This window comes from Pan troglodytes, chromosome 7 (genome assembly GCF_028858775.2).
Source record: "Pan troglodytes isolate AG18354 chromosome 7, NHGRI_mPanTro3-v2.0_pri, whole genome shotgun sequence".
NCBI lineage: Eukaryota > Metazoa > Chordata > Mammalia > Primates > Hominidae > Pan > Pan troglodytes.
In genome coordinates this window covers 105272632-105293228 of record NC_072405.2, presented here as the reverse complement: position 1 = coordinate 105293228, position 20597 = coordinate 105272632, and the positions used below count along the sequence as shown (strand labels likewise).

The 20597-nt window shown below is 43.1% G+C and overlaps 2 protein-coding genes across 2 annotated transcripts in view; one reads left to right on the top strand and one right to left on the bottom strand.

Moving 5' to 3' along the window:
* Nucleotides 1-20597, bottom strand: part of NDUFAF6 (NADH:ubiquinone oxidoreductase complex assembly factor 6) — a 211622-nt gene that overhangs the window by 25582 nt on the left and 165443 nt on the right. The window contains exon 9 of the mRNA XM_063816423.1: nt 8465-8584. Coding sequence (XP_063672493.1) covers nt 8522-8584 — 63 coding nt within the window. The 3' untranslated portion in view covers nt 8465-8521. The remainder of the gene's footprint in view (nt 1-8464; nt 8585-20597) is intronic.
* On the top strand, nt 10600-17415 carry LOC100614282 (uncharacterized). Its single transcript, XM_063816888.1, has 3 exons — nt 10600-11208; nt 11332-11498; nt 14985-17415. The coding sequence occupies exons 1-3, from the start codon at nt 10600-10602 to the stop codon at nt 15055-15057; spliced, it is 849 nt and encodes a 282-aa protein (XP_063672958.1). The 3' UTR covers nt 15058-17415.

Here is a 20597-nt window from a genome sequence, read left to right as displayed (position 1 = left end):
TGATGAGGCAGTTGGGAAGATTTAAACACAGATGATATTTTCTAGTATTAAAAAATTATTTATTTTTTAAAAGATGTGGTAGTAGTTTTTTAAAGTCTTTATCTTTTAGAGATATGTACTGAAATATATATAAAGAAATAATAGGGTGTCCAAATTTTGATTCAAAATAACTAGGGGACTTTAAAAATTCATTAAATGGAAAATTTTTGCATTCACAATAGAAAAAAATCCTAGGAATACCACCAAAAGAAATGAGAAACTTCTATGTGAAAAGCAACAAAACTTGGGTTTACTAATGTTCTTAGATAAATAAATAATGAAATAATAAATATAGGAAGAATGAATTTTTCATACCAGATTGATTTATCAAACTGACACAATTCCCATTAAATATCCCAGTGAGTTTTTCTAAAATGTGACACATTTTTTTTCAGATTTTATCTACAACAGGAGTTCTTAAACTAAGATGCATGGATAAAAGTCAGGGGTTCTGTGATTTTGGATGGGAAAACATTATGCTTGTCTTTTTACTAGACTCTAACTGAAATGTAGCATTTTCTTTACTTATGAATGTAGGTAACAAAACATGGTCATATAAGCAGTCCCTGGGACTTTGTCTCCATTAGAAATCACAGATATTTTCGTATTACATTATGGTTGTTACAGTTATTTAGAAATACCACCTATGATTATTGCTACTTTGAGACTGTGGTAGTAGGGATGAGACCTGCTGCTAGATCTTGTAATTAATGCATTAATAAAGAAGTACATATTTACTGCATCATAAGGTTTTAAATATTTTGATGGCTATTTTTAAATTAAATTGACTTTCTTTTTAATCCTGCTTATTTTATCCGTTTAAAGTCATTATCTGAGAAAGGGTTCAAAGGTTTTAATAAAGGGAACCATAGCACAGTAAAGCTTAAGAACTGCTGTTCTAGATGAGTAGGCATGTGAAAAGTGCTAAAATTAACATTCAAGAATAATGTGGAAAAGTCTTAGGAAGTATTAAACACATTTAAAGAGCTCAAGAATTAAACAGATGCGGTCCTGATACAAAAATAACTAGATGGATAACTTGTAATGATAGCTAGACTGATAAATGCTACAGAATATCATTCAAAGCTGATCAGGTACAAATAAGAATGTAATGGATGATAAAGACAGAGCCCCAGTTTAGTGGAGAAGGGAAGAATTATCTACTACATGAAGCTGGGAAAATAGGCTGGCTGTTAGGGATCAAAAAAAATTTAGCATCACCTTACACAATTTACCAAAATTAATTCCATTTAGATTGAAAAGTTAAATGTAAAAACAAAGACAGATAAAACCCTGAAAGAATTCTAAGGAATATGGGTCAAGTGCAGTGGCTCACACCTGTAATCCCAGCACTTTGGGAGGCTGAGACGGGAGGACTGCTAGAGGCCAGGAGCTCGAGACCAGCCTGGGCAATACACACAGACTCTGTCTCTACAAACAAACAAACAAACAAAAAGAATGCTAAGGAACACATGAACATATGAAAGCTCCTCCCACCCCTGCCCCCACCACAGGAGAGAGATTATTTCATAAAACAGGAAATCCAAACTATTTTCATAAATTCTAGGTATCTGTTTGGAAATCATACAGTGTATTAAGTACCTTCGAGTGATTCTGAACAGAAGGAGATGATTCTGACAGTATGAGAATACAGCTGGGCACCAGTGCCTCTCTATTTACTCCTCACACCCTCCCATCCCAACAGCAGCAGCACAGCACCCACCCCATTTCCTACCACCGCTGCACTATTAGTTTTTCTTTTTTATTTTTTTAATGAGACAGGGTCTCGTCATGTTGCCCAGGCTGGACTCAAACTCCTGGGCTCAAGTGATCCTCCTGCCTCGGCCTCCCAAAGTGCTGGGATTACAGGCATAAGCCACCGCACCCAGCCTAATTATTTTCTGGTTTCCACCATATGCCTCTTATTCCTCTTACTTCAGTTATTTCTACTAGCTTCAGCTTTGTTTCTCTCTTTTTCAGATTTTAACAACAGGAGGTTTTTTTTTTTTTTTTTTTTTTTTTTTTTGGTTTTTTTTTTTTTTTGAGACGGAGTCTTACTCTGTCACCCAGGCTGGAGTGCAGTGGCGCGATCTCGGCTCACTGCAAGCTCCGCCTCCCGAGTTCACGCCATTCTCCCGCCTCAGCCTCCCATAGCTGGGATTACAGGTGCCCGCCACCACGCCCGGCTAATTTTATTTTTGGATTTTTTTAGTACAGATGGGGTTTCACCGTGTTAGCCAGGATGGTCTTGATCTCCTGACCTCATGATCCACCCGCCTCGGCCTCCCAAAGTGCTGGGATTACAGGTGTGAGCCACCACGCCCGGCCCAACAGGAGTTCTTAAACTAAGATGCATGGATAAAATTCAGGGGTTCTGTGATCTTGGATGGGAAAAACATTATGCTTTTCTTTTTACTAGACTCTCACTGAAATGTAGTATTTTCATTTCTCTCTTCCCTTGATTAATTTCTTTGTATTTGTGCTCTTGAGTATTATCGGAGTCCGTGGGTCATTAAATGTTTTCCTCTACCATCATCCTTCATCATTAAGGCCACCAATCAGCGTATCAGGATAGCTGAGTAAGCTGACAAAGAAGGTGGGCTGGGACCTAGATCTTTAGAATGAGGAATGCAAGACTAGCCAGGCGCGGTGGCTCAGGCCTGTAATCCCAGTACTTCGGGAGGCAGAGGTGGGCAGATCACCTGAGGTCAGGAGTTAGGGACCAGCCTGGCCAACATAGCGAAACCCCGTCTCTGCTAAGACTACAAAAATTAGTTGGGCATGGTAGTGCACTGTAGTCCCAACGGCTCCAGAGGCTGAGAGGCTGAGGAAGGAGAATTGCTTGAACTTGGGAGGCAGAGGTTATAGTGAGCTGAGATCGCACCACTGCACTCCAGCCTGGGCAACAGAGAAAGACTCCACCTCAAAAAAAAAAAAAAAAAAAAAAAAAAAAAAAAGATGCAGGACTCAGGACTCCATGTAAACTCCCAAAGGGCGGAACCTGTGCTGACTTTTGTTCACTCTTTTGTTCCCAGAGCCTAAGACAGTGCAGCCATCAACATGCAGGCTCAGTATTTGTAGAAAGGATACATGAAGAAGCTGGAAGATCAGCACTCTGTCCTTGAGTACGAGGCTAGGTGGGCTAACATGGGGTGAGAGCACAGTGGTGAACTGAGACATATTGGCCCAAGGGTCCAGCATCAAATCCTGGGATAACACAGCTTGGCCCAAAGCTAAGGCTCCGATTGCTGTGCTCAAACAGCTTGCTCCAAGAAAAGAAAATAAGTCATTTGGCCGGGCACAGTGGCTCATGCCTGTAATCTTAGCACTTTGGGAGGCCAAAGTGGGAGGATTGCTTAAGCCCAGGAGTTTGAGACCAGCGGGCAACATGATGAAACCCCATCACTACAAAAAATACACTACAAAAATACACTACCAAAAATCACTACAAAAATACACTACAAAAATACACTACCAAAATACACTACAAAAATACACTACCAAAATACACTACCAAAAATCACTACCAAAATACACTACAAAAAATCACTACCAAAATACACTACCAAAAATCACTACAAAAATACACTACCAAAATACACTAGAAAAAATCACTACAAAAATACACTACCAAAATACACTACCAAAAATCACTACCAAAAATCACTACAAAAATACACTACAAAAATACACTACAAAAATCACTACAAAAATCCACTACAAAAATCCACTACAAAAATCACTACAAAAATACACTACAAAAATACACTACAAAAATACACTACCAAAAATCACTACAAAAAATACACTACAAAAATACACTACAAAAATACACTACCAAAAATCACTACCAAAAATACACTACAAAAATACACTACCAAAAATCACTACCAAAAATACACTACAAAAATACACTACCAAAAATCACTACAAAAAATACACTACAAAAATACACTACCAAAAATCACTACAAAAAATACACTACAAAAATACACTACAAAAAACACACTACAAAAAATACACTACAAAAAATCACTACAAAAAATACACTATAAAAATACACTACAAAAAATACACTACAAAAAATCACTACAAAAAATACACTATAAAAATACACTACAAAAAATCACTACAAAAAATACACTACAAAAAATCACTACAAAAAATATGCTACAAAAATACACTACAAAAAATCACTACAAAAATACACTACAAAAAATCACTACAAAAAATACACTACAAAAATACACTACCAAAAATCACTACAAAAAATACACTACAAAAAATCACTACAAAAAATACAAAATTTAGCCAGGCGTGGTGGTGGGTACCTACTTGGAAAGCTGAGGTGGGAGGATCAAGTGAGCCTGGGAGACGGAGGTTGCAATGGGCCGAGATCGCAGCACTGTACTCCAGCCTAGGCGACAAAGCAAGACCCTGTCTCAAAAAAAAAAAAAAAGTCTAAAAAAATTAAAATGAAGTTATTTCTTCTTCCTTCAAGAATCAGTTTTTATTTTCCTCTATTAAGAGTTTGGTCCTATAGTTTAATTGTTGTCAATAAATTTCCCCCTTCTCTCATCCAGTTTTCTCACTGAATCTTCTTTAGTTCAATGGTTTTCAAACTTTCATCTTTAGAGACTTAGTGATTCCACAAACCTTTGAATGGAATGTCATGGGTACTGAAACTAAAAGAAAACCAAAATCATGGAGCTCTCTGATCAAAGCAACCTCGCTTATCTCAGTGATATACTTAAAAATAAAGACCTGCTATTCTTGGGCATTTACAAAGTAGATATAGTCTAATAAGATATCCTTAATTTTTTTTATGTATTGCAAATTTTACAAAATATTTTATTTTAAAAAGAATTTATTGCCCCAAACTGGAAGCAATCAAGATGTCCTTCAATAGGGCCAGGTACAGTGGTTCACGGTGGCTCCCAGCACTTTGGGAGGCTGAGGTGGGCGGATCACTTGAGGTTGGGAGTTTGAGACCAGCCTGACCAACATGGAGAAACCCCGTCTCTACTAAAAATACAAAAATTAGCCGGCCATGGTGGCACGTGCCTGTAATTCCAGATGCTCGGGAGACTGAGACAGAATTTCTTAAACAGAGGAGATGGAGGTTGCAGTGAGCCAAGATCACACCACTGCAGTCCAGCCTGGTGGATACAGCAAGACTCCCTCTCAAAAACAAAAACAAAAAAAAAAGATGTCCTTCAATAGGTGAGTAGACAAACTGTGGTGCATCCATACAATGGATGCCTGTGTGCATTATTCATCAATAAAAAAGAATGGGCTATCAAGCCACACAAAAACATGGACAAATCTGAACTGCACACTGCAAAGTGAAAGAAATCAGGTTGAGAAGCCTGCAAACTGTATGATTCCATTTATATGACATTCGAAATGATGCAAAACTAAAGAAACAGTAAGCAGATCAGTGATTGCCAGAGGTTCTGGGGAAGAGGGGAAGGCTTGAATAGGTGGAGTACAGGGGATATATATATATATATATATATTTTTTTTTTTTTTTAACAGAGAAGGGGGCTCACTGTGTCACCCAGGCTGGAATGCAGTGGCACAATCACAGCTCCCTGCAGCCTCAAACTCCTGGGATCAAGCAATCCTCCCCACTGAGCCTCCGGAGTAGCTGGGACTACAGGTGAGTGTGATCATGCCGGGCTAATTTTCTTTTTCTTTTTGTAGAGACAGGGTCTCATTGTGTTGCCCAGGCTGATCTTGAACTTCTGGGCTCAAGCGATCCTCCTGCCCTGGCCTCACAAAGTGCTGGAATCACAAGCATGAGCCACTGCGCCCAGCCTGGGATTTTTTTAAAGGCAGTGAAACTATTCTGCATGATTCTGTGGTGGTGGATACATGACATTATGCATTTGCCAAAACCACAGAAGTTCTCCACACTCAATGCATGCAAGCATATCAGCTGCAGAGCCATGCCTCAGGGGACCGACCCCAGCCAGAACCCTCTGAAGCTCTCTCCACTCCAGTGGCCCCATGATGCCTGTGGCCTCCATCTCCACCTTTGATTCTCTCCATGGGCTCCTTTGTCCCAGGCTCACTGTTTAGCCTCTTCTCTGCCTCCTGGGTCTGCTTTATGAGTGGCCTCATATCTGTGGTCCCGTGGCTGCTGTTCACTACCTTCCTTCCGCGGCTCTCAGCTTCTTTTCCTGCTGCTGGCTCCATCTACCAAGGCAGATGTGATTGACTTGGCTGGTCCCTCACCATGAGCTCCATCTCGGGGGGCTGGCCATGCACCTAGACTGGCTTGCCTTTGGCTCATGTAGAAGCAGGATGATGAGATCCACAGCAAGCCCACCCAAGCCTAAGAGCTTGCTTCTGGTCACCCTTGCACCCTTGGAGGGACAGGCACTTCTCATGACCTTTACAACCCAGAATAACATCCCCCTGGGAAATGTCCTAACACTACTCCTCGTCTCCCACAACTGAGAGTTCTATGCTTCTCCTGTCATGGTAGAGTAGTGCCCTCTTGTCCAAGGTTTTGCTTTCTGCAGCGTCAGTTACCCATGGTCACCTGCATCTGAAAGTACTAAATGGAAAATCACAGACATAAAGACTTTGTAAGTTTTAAATTGCATGCTGTTCTGAGTTCTGAAATCTGCCATTCGCTCTGTCCTACCTGGGACATGAATCATCCTTTTGTCCAGCATCTCCACGTTGTAGACGTTCCTATCCCTTAGTCACTTAGTTAGTGACTTAGTCATCTCAGTTACCGGATAGAAAAAATATAGTATATATAGGGTTTGGAACTATCCAAGGTTTCAGGCATCCATTGGAAGTCTCGGAACATATTCCCCATGGAGAAGGGGGAATGACTGTGCTTAAAAGGCTGTGTTGTTCTTGCTTCTTTTCTTATTTGTCTCCCTTTCCAGACTGTAAGCCCGTTGTATTCATTTACTAAGGCTGCCATAAAAAAATGCCACAGGCTGGGTAGTCTAAACAGAAATTTATTCCTCACAGTTGTGGAAGGTAGAAGTCCAAGATCAAGGTATCCCCAGGGTTGATTTTTTCGAAGGCCTCCCTCCTTGGCTTGTAGATGGCCATCTTCGCCAGGTGTCTTCACATGTGTGCACGTCTCTGGCTTCATCTCCTCTTCTTATGACATCAGTTATAGTGGATTAGGGCCCACTCATATGATTTCACCTTAATCACTTCTTTAAAGGCCCTGTCTCCACATACGGTCACACTGTGAGGTACTGAGGGTTACGACCTCAACAAAGGCAAAAACCAGGTGCTATGAATTTTTTTTTTTTTTTTTTTTTTTGAGACGGAGTTTCGCTCTTGTTGCCCAGGCTGCAGTGCAATGGCACGATCTCGGCTCACCACAAACTCTGCCTCCTGGGTTCAAGCAATTCTCCTGCCTCAGCCTCCCAAGTAGCTGGGATTAGAGGCATGGGCCATCACACATGGCTAATTTTGTATTTTTAGTAGAGACGGGGTTTCTCCATGTTGGTCAGTCTGGTCTCGAACTCCCGACCTCAGGTGATCCGCCTGCCTCAGCCTCCCAAAGTGCTGGGACTACAGGCATGAGCCACCGTGCCTGGCCTATGAGTCATTTTATACTCAGCACTCAGGGCCATAACTGGCACACAGTGAGCACTCAATTTTTTAAAAGGAAGAAAAAGAAAGACGAAGAGAAAGAACACAGGCAGGAGGGACAGTTCAGGGCAGCTTACACCAAGGTGTGGAAAAGGAGTGAGCAGGACTCATGTAAAGGAAATACAGAGACTGGCACGACCAGGGCAAAGTGTTCATTCTGGAGTGGGAAACGATGTTGATGGCTAAGATCAGGCCCAATTCTTGAAGCCCTGAGTGCCTGGGTAAGGTGTTTGGAATTTACCCTGTGAGTACCACAGCTGCCCTGAGAGGTCAGGAGCAGAGGAGGAACTTGAGGTAAATTGTATGTGAATATTAGTGAAAAATCTAGCATTGGAGAGCTTCTGCCTAGAGATACGCAATTTTTATTAATAATTCCAGAAAATTGTGAATTGTGTGAGGAAGGAGGGAACTGCCTCTTTCTGGTCAAAGGTTGATTTTTCTAATGATGTCACATTAAGTAAAAAGACCACTGAGACCTCATGTAAAAATTGAGCCCTTTTATGATATAACCAGGGCAATTTCTAGGAGAGGTGAGTCACCACTCTTTAGAGATTTCAAAGCCCTGGAGTCCACCCCACCAGCCTTCTGGGAAACTCCAGCAAAGTGGCTCTCCTTTCCTGATTTTGATTTTGTGTAGTTGCCCCGTCTGGCTCACACTAACATCGACCTGTGTTTGTCAAAGATTCTCCTCTGGTAATTCAAAATAGCGCAAGGAGAAGTGTGTGCGTGTTGGAGTGAAGCAAGATTGGCCTAGAGCTAGTTAAGCAAAAAGGTTTCCAAGCTCAAGTACCTGGAGAAGTGGGCATGCCTAGAACCAGAGTCCTTCAAATCTCTCTCCCAGTTGGCTTCATTTTCCCAGGCTGGCTGGCTGTGCAAGACACACGCCCTGAGTGTCTGCATCCTTAATTTCCTGCAGACAGGAAAGAGGACACTTATTCACCAAGCCAACTAGAAAATTCTAGGGAAACATTCCCATGCCCCGAGAGATGCTTATGGTTGGCCTGGGGAGGATAAAATCCCAGCTCCAAAAAGGGAGTGCTAATCTAGGCTGACAAAATAATAAATGTCTGTTTGGGGGCATCAGAGAAATATTGTTTTCATTCCAAGCATTTTGAGACTGTGTATTTGGCCCTGGTGACCTGACAGACTGAATTTTCCTGTATGGTCCTAATTTTATTTAATGTATTTTTTTCTTAATAAAGATGATTTTAAGTGTATAACTAAAAATGACATTATTGTATGCTTTTATAAATTTCATCTGAATGAATGAATTCACATATCTGAAAGTCATTTGTCACGTCTTGTGTCCATGGTTTAGAAACCTGGTGTATTGCTCCATTTTAGAGCACGCTAGAAAAATCAGCAGGAATCTCTGGACTGTTCTGTCATTTGAGCTCTTTCATGTGTCTGTTGACCCACATGAATGGGATCCTTGTGACCCTGGGTTCTGCTTGTCAACTGTCCAAGTCTGCGCCGTTGTTGACCTACCAACAATCAGTGAGGGATATGTTTGCTTACCAATTGAGAAATAATGTTTTTCACGTTAGACTCTATTTGAGGGGTGGGGTTGCTGGTTGCCTGATAATCATTCCTGCTTTCTTTGAATGAAATTTTTGAGGTTGTAAAAGAAGGAATTTGGAGTTTGCAAAGCCTAATCATAACATGAGGCCCTTGATCTAAGGGCTCTCCAATGGGCAGTGGCAGGTGGGATCGCTGGAAGGAGGAATCTAAGGACAGGAAACCAGCAAGGAAGTAAATGTAACAGAGAAAATCCACATCTGGGATTAGACAACAGCAATGAGAGTGGAGAGGAAGAGATGAGTCTGAGAAACAGTGAACAAGGAATCCACAGAACTTGGTGACTAAGTGGAGGGACAGAGAAAAGAGGAGGGGGAAGTCAAAATGGCTAGATGGCTTCTAGTCTGTGACAGAGGCAGAGGAAATGCTCTGCTATTCATAGAAATGGGGAAGTTAGGAGGTAGTGCATAAGGCTGTACAGTTTTAGACATAGGACATTGGAGGAGATGGAAAGTCATCTTCAGGTGGTTAGAAACCCAGGGCCACTTTTGGTTGGTGTTCAGGAAGGGAAGTGCAGAGAGGTGGAAATCTCAGCCGCAGGTCAAACACTTCCCTGGCCCCAGATTAAAGACCAATCCAATTAAGCATGAGAGCACACGAGCCACACAAGTCGCACAAGTCAGTAACGAAAAGGACTCCCAGGTGATCTTAAGTCACATAATTAACATATTTTCAGGCCCCTACTTGTATGTGGCCCTGAAAACGTTGAGACTAATCAGCTGGAATATATCGGGTTTTTTTCCTTCTTTTTAAAACCTTATTATAGAGAATTTTAAAAATATACAAGAGTAGAAATAATTCTAGAACGAACTCCCATGTTTTCATTACCCAGCCTCAACAACGATCAAATCATAGCCAACCTTGTTCCATCCCAACCCTTACCCACTTCTCCCTGCGTTATTTTGAAGCTAATTCCAGACATAAATATTTCAGTCTGAATTTCTAAAAATAAGGACTCTGTCCTTTAAAAATAAGCACAATGCCATTATCATGCCTTAAAAAATTAACTATGATTTCTTATATCAAATATCAAATCAGGTTCAAATTTCCACTAAAGTTTTAAGTTTCCATTAAAAGCAGTTGATTTGAATCAGGATTCAAATTAGGACAACAGGTTGGGATTGGTTGGCAGGTTTTAAAGTCTCTTTTACTCTTTGGGTTTCTCCCCTACCCTCTGGAGAGAGCTCCCCACACCCTGGCTTTGCTGACTGCATTCCTTGGGTGGACTTTCACTTGTGCCTCTGTCCTCGACGTGTCCTGTAAGCTGGAAGCCGGGATCAGATTCAGATCCATTTTTATTTTAAGTGTTATGCAAAAAGACACCCAGTGAAGGTGTTAGAATGAGCCATGGCAGTGGATGGGGTTCGCAGGACCCCTGCGGAAGGGGGACGTTTAAGGGGCAAGCGGAAAAGGAGACACCTGGAAATGGGGGAGGAGGAGCAGCGGGGCGAGGCGGGGGCGGTGCCGCGTGGTCTGCGAGCCCGGATATTCCCTGGGGAGCGCACCTGCGACTTCACCTCCAGTCCCTCCCCGGCTGGGGCAGCGGGGCGCGGGCGCTCGGGAGAGGTGGCGCTGCCTACTCGGCCTCATCTTGCTGAGAATGCGACGGGGCGACAGCTTCCTGTCTTTTCCAGTGGCTTTTGGCATCCCCAGAGGAAAAAACGGGGAGACCCGCTTTGGCCTCAGGAAGCGCAGAAACACTGTCCTGGCTGCGCGCGCAAGGGCGAGAACCTAGGGGACCCGCCTAAAGCGCCGTTGGGGCTGAGCACCGAACTCGCACAGCTCCGGGCAGCGACCCGCGATGCGGCATCCTTCCGCCCGGTGGGAGCCCTCCTAGCCCTCAGCGCGTCTATTCCTAGCTTCGGTCCCCGCAGCCATATAAGCAATGACACCCTCGCCGACTCGCCTGCCAGCTTGGCCGCCTCCCTGCAGAGGGCTGACGCTTCTCCAGAAGTTGTAAGAAAAGGAGGGAAAGCAGGCCAACCTCGAGGATCTCCTCAGCCTTGGCGTTCAGGTGCTGAGGAGATCGTCGAGGTTGGCCTGCTTCCCCTCACTCCTCGGGCCTTGCTCTTCCCCCAGGTGCCCACTGCCCTCCCTGCTGTGTACCACTTTCTTGCTGCCTGTGAAGGTATTTGTCCTCACTCTTGTGCTGCTCCTTCAATGATAGAACTTTGGGACTTTCTCATCCAGCAGCACCAGCCTGAAAAAGCAGTGGCTTGCACCATCACACACATACCTGGTCTCAGGTGGGTGGATCAGGGCAACTTGGCCACTAGTGCCCCAGTAATGCCCATCTGCCCAACCTCAATGCAGGAGCAACAAGTATTTCTCTGTCTTGGAGAGATCTAGAAAAAGGCTGAACATACCACGAGGGTGTTGCTTCAGAAGAAAATGCTGGTCAGGGTTCCAAGCCATCATAGGAACTTGTGAGCTGAGAAATATGGTCAGCTCTGCTCTCTTTCTCTTCTCTACCTACCCAGGCAGCCACAAATCTCAGTGTCAGTCACTGCTTTGGTTTGACATCTAAGGGCTCTGTTACAAGGGTAACTAAGATGAGTACCAGTAGATGCCCAATGACACTTGTAAACATGAAAGTGTATACCAGTATAAAGGATGCTGCAGCCTCAGCCTTGAAAAGTAAGGCTTTTAGGGAATGAAACAAAGGATAGTCAGGTTCTTATGGGGACAGGGAGGGTTCTGGCATGGGGAGCAGCCCTGGGCAGGTCTGGGGGTGCTGCGAAGTAGGGCACCGCAACATGACGGCCCTGTGTCTTAGGTGGCCAGGAAGGGGAAGGCAGGAGATACAGAAGGAAAGGAAACTAACATTTTATTGAGACAGGCATTGCGCTGGTCCTGAGGTTTATGCGAAGATTAATTTCTGGGGGTGAGAAGGTAAAAAATGATGAGGTGGAAACCAGCATCTTCTGTTACTCCAATCTGTGCAGAGTTAAAGAAGACTTGAAAGAAGGGGATGTGAGTGGCAGGAAAATCCCCAGTGACCGGCCCTGAACCTTCTGCCAGCGCAGCTCACCTCCTCCCCAAATGCCTCCCAATAGGATCTCAGCCCTAAACAAGCACAGGGCGTGGGGTGGTACAGATGATGATGTAGCTGCTTCTGAGATGCCCCTGGGCGCTGCTGGAGCTGAGCCCTGGGACTGGAATGACTTTTGCCCGCTGCCCTCAAAATTCCCACAGGCCACACCGCTACCACCTCTTGGGTAAAGTAGGAGGGACACATCTCCACCACCATCCAAATTGTTACCTAATGAGGAATTTTGCCAGGAACTACTTACGGCCCAATGGAGCCAGGCTGGGTATTTCCAGGACATGAGCCATTTTCTCTGTGCCCACTAAACAGGGTGCAGTTCCCTGAAGCCCTCAGGGAAGCTGCAAAGGTTACTGGGGTCGGCTCTGGGGAAACAGCTGACCTCTTAGCTCCCACTGCAGGCATAGGAACCTCCAGGACAGCCTGTGGGGGTGGTGAGTCTGCAAAGCTGGCTGGCTAATGAGGGTGCAGTGCTGGTAGTGTCTGCCTTATGCTTTTTTTTTTTTTTTTTCTTTTTGAGACGGAGTCTCGCTCTATCGCCCAGGCTGGAGTGCAGTGGTGAGATCTCGGCTCACTGCAAACTCCACCTCCCAGGTTCACATCATTCTCCTGCCTCAGCCTCCCGAGTAGATGGGACTACAGGCGCCCGCCACAATGCCCGGCTAATTTTTTTTTTTTTTTTTTGTATTTTTAGTAGAGACGGGTTTTCACCGTGTTAGCCAGGATGGTCTTGATCTCCTGACCTCGTGATCCACCCACCTCGGCCTCCCAAAGTGCTGGGATTACAGGCGTGAGCCACCGCGCCTGGCCGGTTGCCTTATGCTTTAATATTAACCATATGGTATGAACACATGCAAAGCTAGCTGGTTTTACTGTTTAGGAGAGTAGATTTAATTTCTATGTGATCTGGGTTATCACCATTATTATTTCCTTGGTATAGAAATTGCTTTTTACTGCTTGTGTTTTTCTAAAATTATATTCTCCCTCTGACCAAGGCAAGTAATAAAGGGCAGATGACTCGGGGAGGGGAGGGGAATAGGAAAAAAATCATGGGAGATATGCTTCAAAACCAATAGAGTTTTTCTGTGTTTAATTTCAGTTGAATTGCAAAGCAAAGACCCATAGAAGTAAACTGTGATACCAGAAATTCTCTGCCCAGCTTGAAGTTGTTGATATATTATAATCCTTATGTGTGATGTTAATGGTTTTAGTATATATTATCTGCCATCTAGCCTGTTTATTTCAAATATAGCTTCTGAATTCATGGATTTTTATGTGATTTTTGTTGTTTTATGTATATCTTTTTAATTTCATAATCCAAAGTGGAAAGAAACTCAACACTCATTTTTAGAAGCTCATTCTCTGAAGTTAGAAGAAGTAAAAATGTGTTTACTTTCTTAAATTTATTTGTTTGATAACCTGAAATCTTAAAGCATCCAAGATGGGAAATATCAAATTTCAAAGCTTAATGTTAGCAAGATTCCAAAAGATAAAACCTAGTGACCTGGTTTTCTCTGAAAGTGACACAGTATGTATATAAATAGATTAAAATGGCAAACACATATGTACACTTAGTAAGTGCCAGCCACTATTTTCAGCACTTTACAATTATTAACTAACTTAACCTTCATGATAATTCTAGGAAGTAGGCACTATCACTAGGCCATTTTATGGATGAGAAAATGAAGGCACGGAGAGGTTAAATGTAATAACTTGCCAGTGGTCAATCAGTAGGCAGCAGAGGAGCCAGCATATAAACCCAAGCTGCCCAGCTGCAGAACCACATTCTTGTCCCATATGCTATGCCTCTCAAAAAAGGAGGCCCTCTCCTTGGGACACAAAGGTAATAAAAATGCCTGCCCTGAGCTGTGTCTCTGTCTAAGTACACAGTTCATGAGTGAAGGAGCTCCTGGAGTCATGAATAATGGAAGTCCAGATTGGTCAAGTAACTTGTCCCAGCCCCAGCCTATGCATCTGGTATGTGGCTGGACAGGTTTCTAACTCATTATGTAACATCAAGAACATTTTAAACTGCTTTGAGACATTTGTGAATTAAGATCTTTGGAAAAAAAATAATATTATACATATATATTATATATATATATATATATATATTTTTTTTTTTTTTTTTTTTTTTTTTTTTTTAACGCGGAGTCTCACTCTTGTCACCCAGGCTGGAGTGCAATGGCATGGTCTCAGCTCACTGCAACCTCCGCCTCCCGGGTTCCAGCGATTCTCATGACTCAGCCTCCCGAGTAGCTGGGATTACAGGCGCCCATCACCATGCCCAACTAATTTTTGTATTTTTAGTAGAGATGGGGTTTCACCACATTGACCAGGCTGGTCTTGAACTCCTGACCTCAGGTAATCCTCCCACCTTGGCCTCCCAAAGTGCTGTGATTACAGGCGTGAGCCACCATGCCGAGCCAATATTTTATAATTTTAATTCAATAGAATTTTTAAAGACCAACTATGTGAAAGCAGAGCTTTAAAGCAAACCGTCATACGAGTGCATATAAGGTGGTAGCAGTAGTCTTCTGTAGATAATGCAACTCTTACCCCCCGTAGTTTTTAAATCTAACAGACAATTGGGATTATGCATACAAAAGTTTACAAGTGTGATTAATATTGCTGATACGCTATGTGCTCCATAACTGTTGTTGTTTACCTCTGTGTCTCCCATTAGATATAAGCTCCATGAGAACAGCCACCTTGTTTACCTTGTTCATGGATACAGAACAGTGCCTGGTGCTCAATAAATGAACAGTGAGTGAATAAGTGAGTGTTGAGTCATCTAAGTGAGCTTAGATGAACTGACAATGAGACTGTGCACAATGAAGAGAAAGGAGGACTCTTGAGGAATTCCACCAGCTTGAAGATGGCTGAAGAAAGATGACAGAAAGCAATCAGAGGGATGGAGGGCAAACCAAGAAAGCAGAGTCAAGAGTAGGAAGATTGGGAAGTGGTAGACAACATTAGGAAATACTGCAGAAAAACCTAAAAGGATGAGAATTAGGAAAGACACTATTGAATTTGGTCTTTGGGGCTGAAAACAAAAAGGCAGCTGCAGAAAAGAAATTGGAGTGGAACCCCATTTGCACAGAAATTATGGAGTAATTAGGACACCAGGCAGAAAGTTTGGCAATGAATGGAAGGAGAGATGACAGCCTTGGGCATTCGCTCACAGAACGCAAGGACATTCATTCTTAATTCAGTAGAAAAGTGTCGCGTTGTTACTGTCTCAAGTGGAAGCGCCCTCTCACTCCTTCATTGTCCTAAGAGAACAAAAGGGGCCTTGAATTTCATGACTGCCCCAGTGATGCTTCTGAGAGCTTGAGCTTTGGAATCAGACTGCCCACATTCAAACCCCAGTTCTTCCTATTGCTGGCTGTGTGATTTGGGGAAAATTACTTGATTCCCTAAGTTTTCTCATCTGTGAAATGGGGATTCACTCAGTTAGTGAATATTATTCAGCTCCTACCATGTGCAGACACTGTTCTAGTGGGGGATTCAGCATACCAGCAGTAAATGGATCTCTGTACAATGCCAAAAACATGAAGCCAACTATTCATAGTATTTTTAAGTGATATCCTGGTGCTGCTTCCAGGAAGATGGAGTAGATATACTTTTCCCTATTGCTCCCACTAAGTACAACTAAAACCCTGGACATTATGTATAAACATGCATAAGAAGATGCTGAAAGGTGGTAAGAAAGCAGACTGGCCAGGGACTTTGCGATCCAAGGAACAACCTGGTGATGAGTTTCCTGTACCCCAGACTTGGACTAAAGGAGCTGGCAACCCAGAAATGCCAACAGGAGCAAATAAAAAATCCCCAACAAAAGCCTGTTTCTCTAGACAAAGGACTAGGACAGGGGCAGCCTAACAAAACAGAAAACTCTTAGTAACAACTTACTCCAGCTAAATAGCACAGAAAAACCTATGGTCCACTCCCACCCACACTACCCAAGGGTGTGGGAGTCCAGGCTATCACAAGGGGCCTCGCCTCCACTGGTGTGGTATCAGCAAAAGCCACAGGGAGCTGGTTCTTTCATCCCCATCTGACAAAAGGCTCCCGCCCCCATGGTGTCAGCGGAGACCACACTGGGAGCCTGAACTTCCACCCACTCACAGCTGTAACAAGGCAGTCCCTCCACCTCCCTGCTGGGGTGGTGTCAGAGGAGGCCAAGTGGAGAGTCAGGACTTTCACCATAGCCCAGTGACAATGAAGCCACCTCCCTATGGTGTCAGTGGAGGCCATAAGGAACAGTAACGAGGCCTAGTGGGAATCCAGAACTGCCACCCTGCCCAGCAGTAACCAGGAGCCCCTCCCCTCCGTGTGGACAGAGGCCAAGTGCTGAAGCTGGACTTTGCTCCCCCTAGCCCTGCTAGGTGGCTATTAGAACAGCCAGCTAAAACTGGTTTCACCAAGACAGATTTAGGAAGACAGTGCCCCGGGCAGGAAAATGAAGGCACGGAGAGGTTAAATGTAATAACTTGCCAGTGGTCAATCAGTAGGCAGCAGAGGAGCCAGCATATAAACCCAAGCTGCCCAGCTGCAGAACCACATTCTTGTCCCATATGCTATGCCTCTCAAAAAAGGAGGCCCTCTCCTTGGGACACAAAGGTAATAAAAATGCCTGCCCTGAGCTGTGTCTCTGTCTAGGTACACAGTTCATGAGTGAAGGAGCTCCTGGAGTCATGAATAATGGAAGTCTAGATTGGTCAAGTAACTTGTCCCAGCCCCAGCCCATGCATCTGGTATGTGGTTGGACAGGTTTCTAACTCATTATGTAACATCAAGAACATTTTAAACTGCTTTGAGACATTTGTGAATTAAGATCTCAATAAATAGTCCTCCCTGGCACCAGCTCCATCCACATTAAATGAGACTTGAAAATTTCTTTGAATGGATATTAGTTTAGAAGGAGCTAAGTTATTAGTTGGCCTCACATTCCTCAGTTGGGCCCTGGGCCCAGCATGCCACTTCTTCTGGTTATTATGGTTCACATCTGAGGTAACCCATCGGGAAACTGGATGGGACAACAAACTAAAAATGTTTTAGTTTGGACCTGTCCAAAACCAAGAGAATAAAAACAAAATGGATAGTCAAGATGATTCAGAGCTATGGAATGTGTCATTTTTGCTCAGAAGCGTGCTAACTTGCAGTGTGGTTTATCAAAGCCTTGAATTTATCGTCTTCCTTGTTTCTGCTGCCTTTTCACTGTTAGAAGAGGGAGAAGGAGGAAAACAAAAAAGGAAACCAAAAAGAGAAAATGCCTTATTTTTCTCATTCTCATTAAACACAGTGAAAGAGAGAACTGAAGGGATTGACTGAAATTTGATTTTCCTAGACTCTACCCCACTTTAGACAATGATTTAAAAAACCTAAATTTATGAAAATGATCAAGTGAAGAGTGACTACCCACTTCAGAGTTTTTATTTTTAATAAAAGGGTTTTAGGAGAACATTTTTTTTTTAAAGTGATTTCCTTTATTTAAAATACCCTTCATGCTGGGCACAGTGGCTCATACCCATAATCCCAGCACTTTGAGAGGCCAAGGCAGGGAGATTACCTGAGCCCAGCCCAGGCAACATAGTGAGACCCTGTCTCTCAAAAAAAAAAAAAAAAAGCAAGCAAGCAAGCCAGGCATGATGGCACATGCCTATAGACCCAGCTACTTGGGAGGCTGAGGTGGGAGGATCATTTGAGCTCAGGAGTTCAAGGTTATAGTGAACCATGATCACTCCACTGCACTACAGCCTGGGTAACAGAGTGAGACCCCATTTCTCAAAATAAAATAAATACCCTTCAGGCTCAGATATATATAGAAATTGAGTACAGATATATGCTCAGAATGGCTTTTCAAATCTGATGGTATTGGCTTAAGTGGACAACCATCTGTGGATGCATACTTCACACCTTGCTTCAAATTCATTCCATGTGGATCTAAATGCAAGAAATGAAAACATGAAAGTACTAAAAGAAATCGTGGGAGAAAAGGTTTTATAAACTTCAAGGGGACAAATATAAAGAACTAAATGAAAGGATAAACAAATGGCTTTTAAATATATAAAAGGTGCTCAAATTCACCCATAATAAAGGCAAATGAAACTATACCTAGAAGTGACATAAGTATATAAATCCCATGTTCTATCCCACCCTAAAAATCCTTATCAATACTAGCAAAGGTTATGCTGGCTTTTCAGAGAATATTCCATGGGATGGTGGCTTAAGCAACTTTATTTGGTTATTAAAGGAAAGGTAGACCTCATAAGGCTGGGAGGCCTTAAGTACATTTGGATTATAACTGCAAAATAAGAGAAAAGAACATACTCCCGCTAAATAAAACATCTTCTGCAGAAAAATTAAGAATATTTTTCTAATCTCTTCTTTTCTACATTATATTACTCAATTAAAATGTAGACTAAAAAACAATATGTAGAATGTACTTATATGTATGCCAAGGGGGAAAAAAATAGAGGAGGACATAGACCAAAACGTTAATAGTGGTTGTCAGTAGAAATATGTGGAAATTTTTCCCCACCAGCAAGCCAGCAGTTCTGCAGCGGACACCAGCCAGGGGACCTCCCATTTAATTCTGGCACTATTTACCTAGAGATAGCGTCAGATCCAAGTTGAAGGCTCAGGCCCCAAGACTGCCCCCTATTTCCCATACCAATTGCATGCCCAAGGTTGTTTTACCTGTGCTTCTGACCAAACATCTATAAATTGGGGTGTCCATGACTCCTTCCTTGGGTTCAATCAATTTGCTAGTACCTAGGCTCACAGAACTCAGGGAAACACTTATGTTTACCGGCTAATTATAAAGGATACAGATGAAGAGCTGCATGGTGACATATGGGGGAAGGGGCATGAAGCTTTCATGCCCTCCCTGGGAGCTCCACCCTCCAGGAACCTCCACATGTTCAGCTATCTGGACGTTCCAAACCCTGTTCTCTTGGCCTTTTATGGAGACTTCATTGGATAGGCATAATTGACAACTGTGCAGAAATATGAATGAACAAAAAGGGTATGATCTAAGCTCGTAGACTGAGGAAACCCAGCAAGGCCTGTCCGTTTAGATTCTTCTTGGCTTCTCTGAGGAGCATTCCTTCCCCCAGCGTATGAGGCAGCACCCCTTCTGAAATGGGAGTCTTATCACCCACAATCAGAAAGGTGAGGGAAGATTAGAGTCTTGCCTTGAGAAAAAAAAAAGAGCAGGTGAAGGGAGAGCAGAAGGTCAGAGAGATTGTTTTCCGAGGCCTGCTTCTGAGGCCTAAAGCACTCCAACATTATAACAAAAGACTGTAACAAGGGCTATGGGAGTTATGAGCCAGAAATCATGCACACGCGCGCGCACGCGCACACACACACACACACACACGAATAAATGATAATATCACAGTGGCTATCTCTTACCTGGTGAAATTATGGGTGACTTTAAAAATATTTTCCCTTTACACTTTTGTGTTTATTTTTTTCCCCATGATTTTTGCAATGAACACATGGGAGTTAGTTGTGTAAGAAGAAAATAAACATATTCATTTTTCAAATGACCTCTTAAGAAAGAGTGTATTACAAATTCCCTCAAAGCAAGATTCAAACAGATCTATTTCTAACATCTTAAATGGAACAACTTACAAGAAAGGGGTGCAGGCAGCGTCTTTATGTTGATTAACTTGAGAAATTTCTTAATCAACTTAGAAAACTGACATCATATAAAACTGCAACAAGAGGCCGGGTGCAGGGACTCACGCCTGTAATCCCAGCACTTTGGGAGGCTGAGGCGGGCAGATCACGAGGTCAGGAGATCGAGACCATCCTGGCTAACACGGTGAAACCGTGTCTCCAGTAAAGATACAAAAAAAAAAAATTAGCCAGGCGTGGTGGCAGGCACGTGTGGTCCCAGCTACTCGGGAGGCTGAGGCAGGAGAACGGCGTGAACCCTGGAGGCGGAGCTTGCAGTGAGCGGAGATCACGCCACTGCACTCCAGCCTGGGTGACAGAGCAGGACTCCGTCTCAAAAAAAAAAAAAAAAAGACTGCCGCAAGAAACAAATATAGGACATAGCGAAATAGCTTCTCAAATCAATGTTGTATTCCTAAAGAATCCTTGTGACACCCATAAAAGATCCTGTGGTTTTAAAAAAAAAACTCTTGAACTTGCTCTCTGAGAAATTCATTATGTAGGCCTGTGTTTAAACACACAGGATATTATTATATAACTAAGCAGCTGGGAAGATTAATCGTGATTAAAAATAAAAGGGAAAACAGAGTACACCGAGGCAGGACTGTTT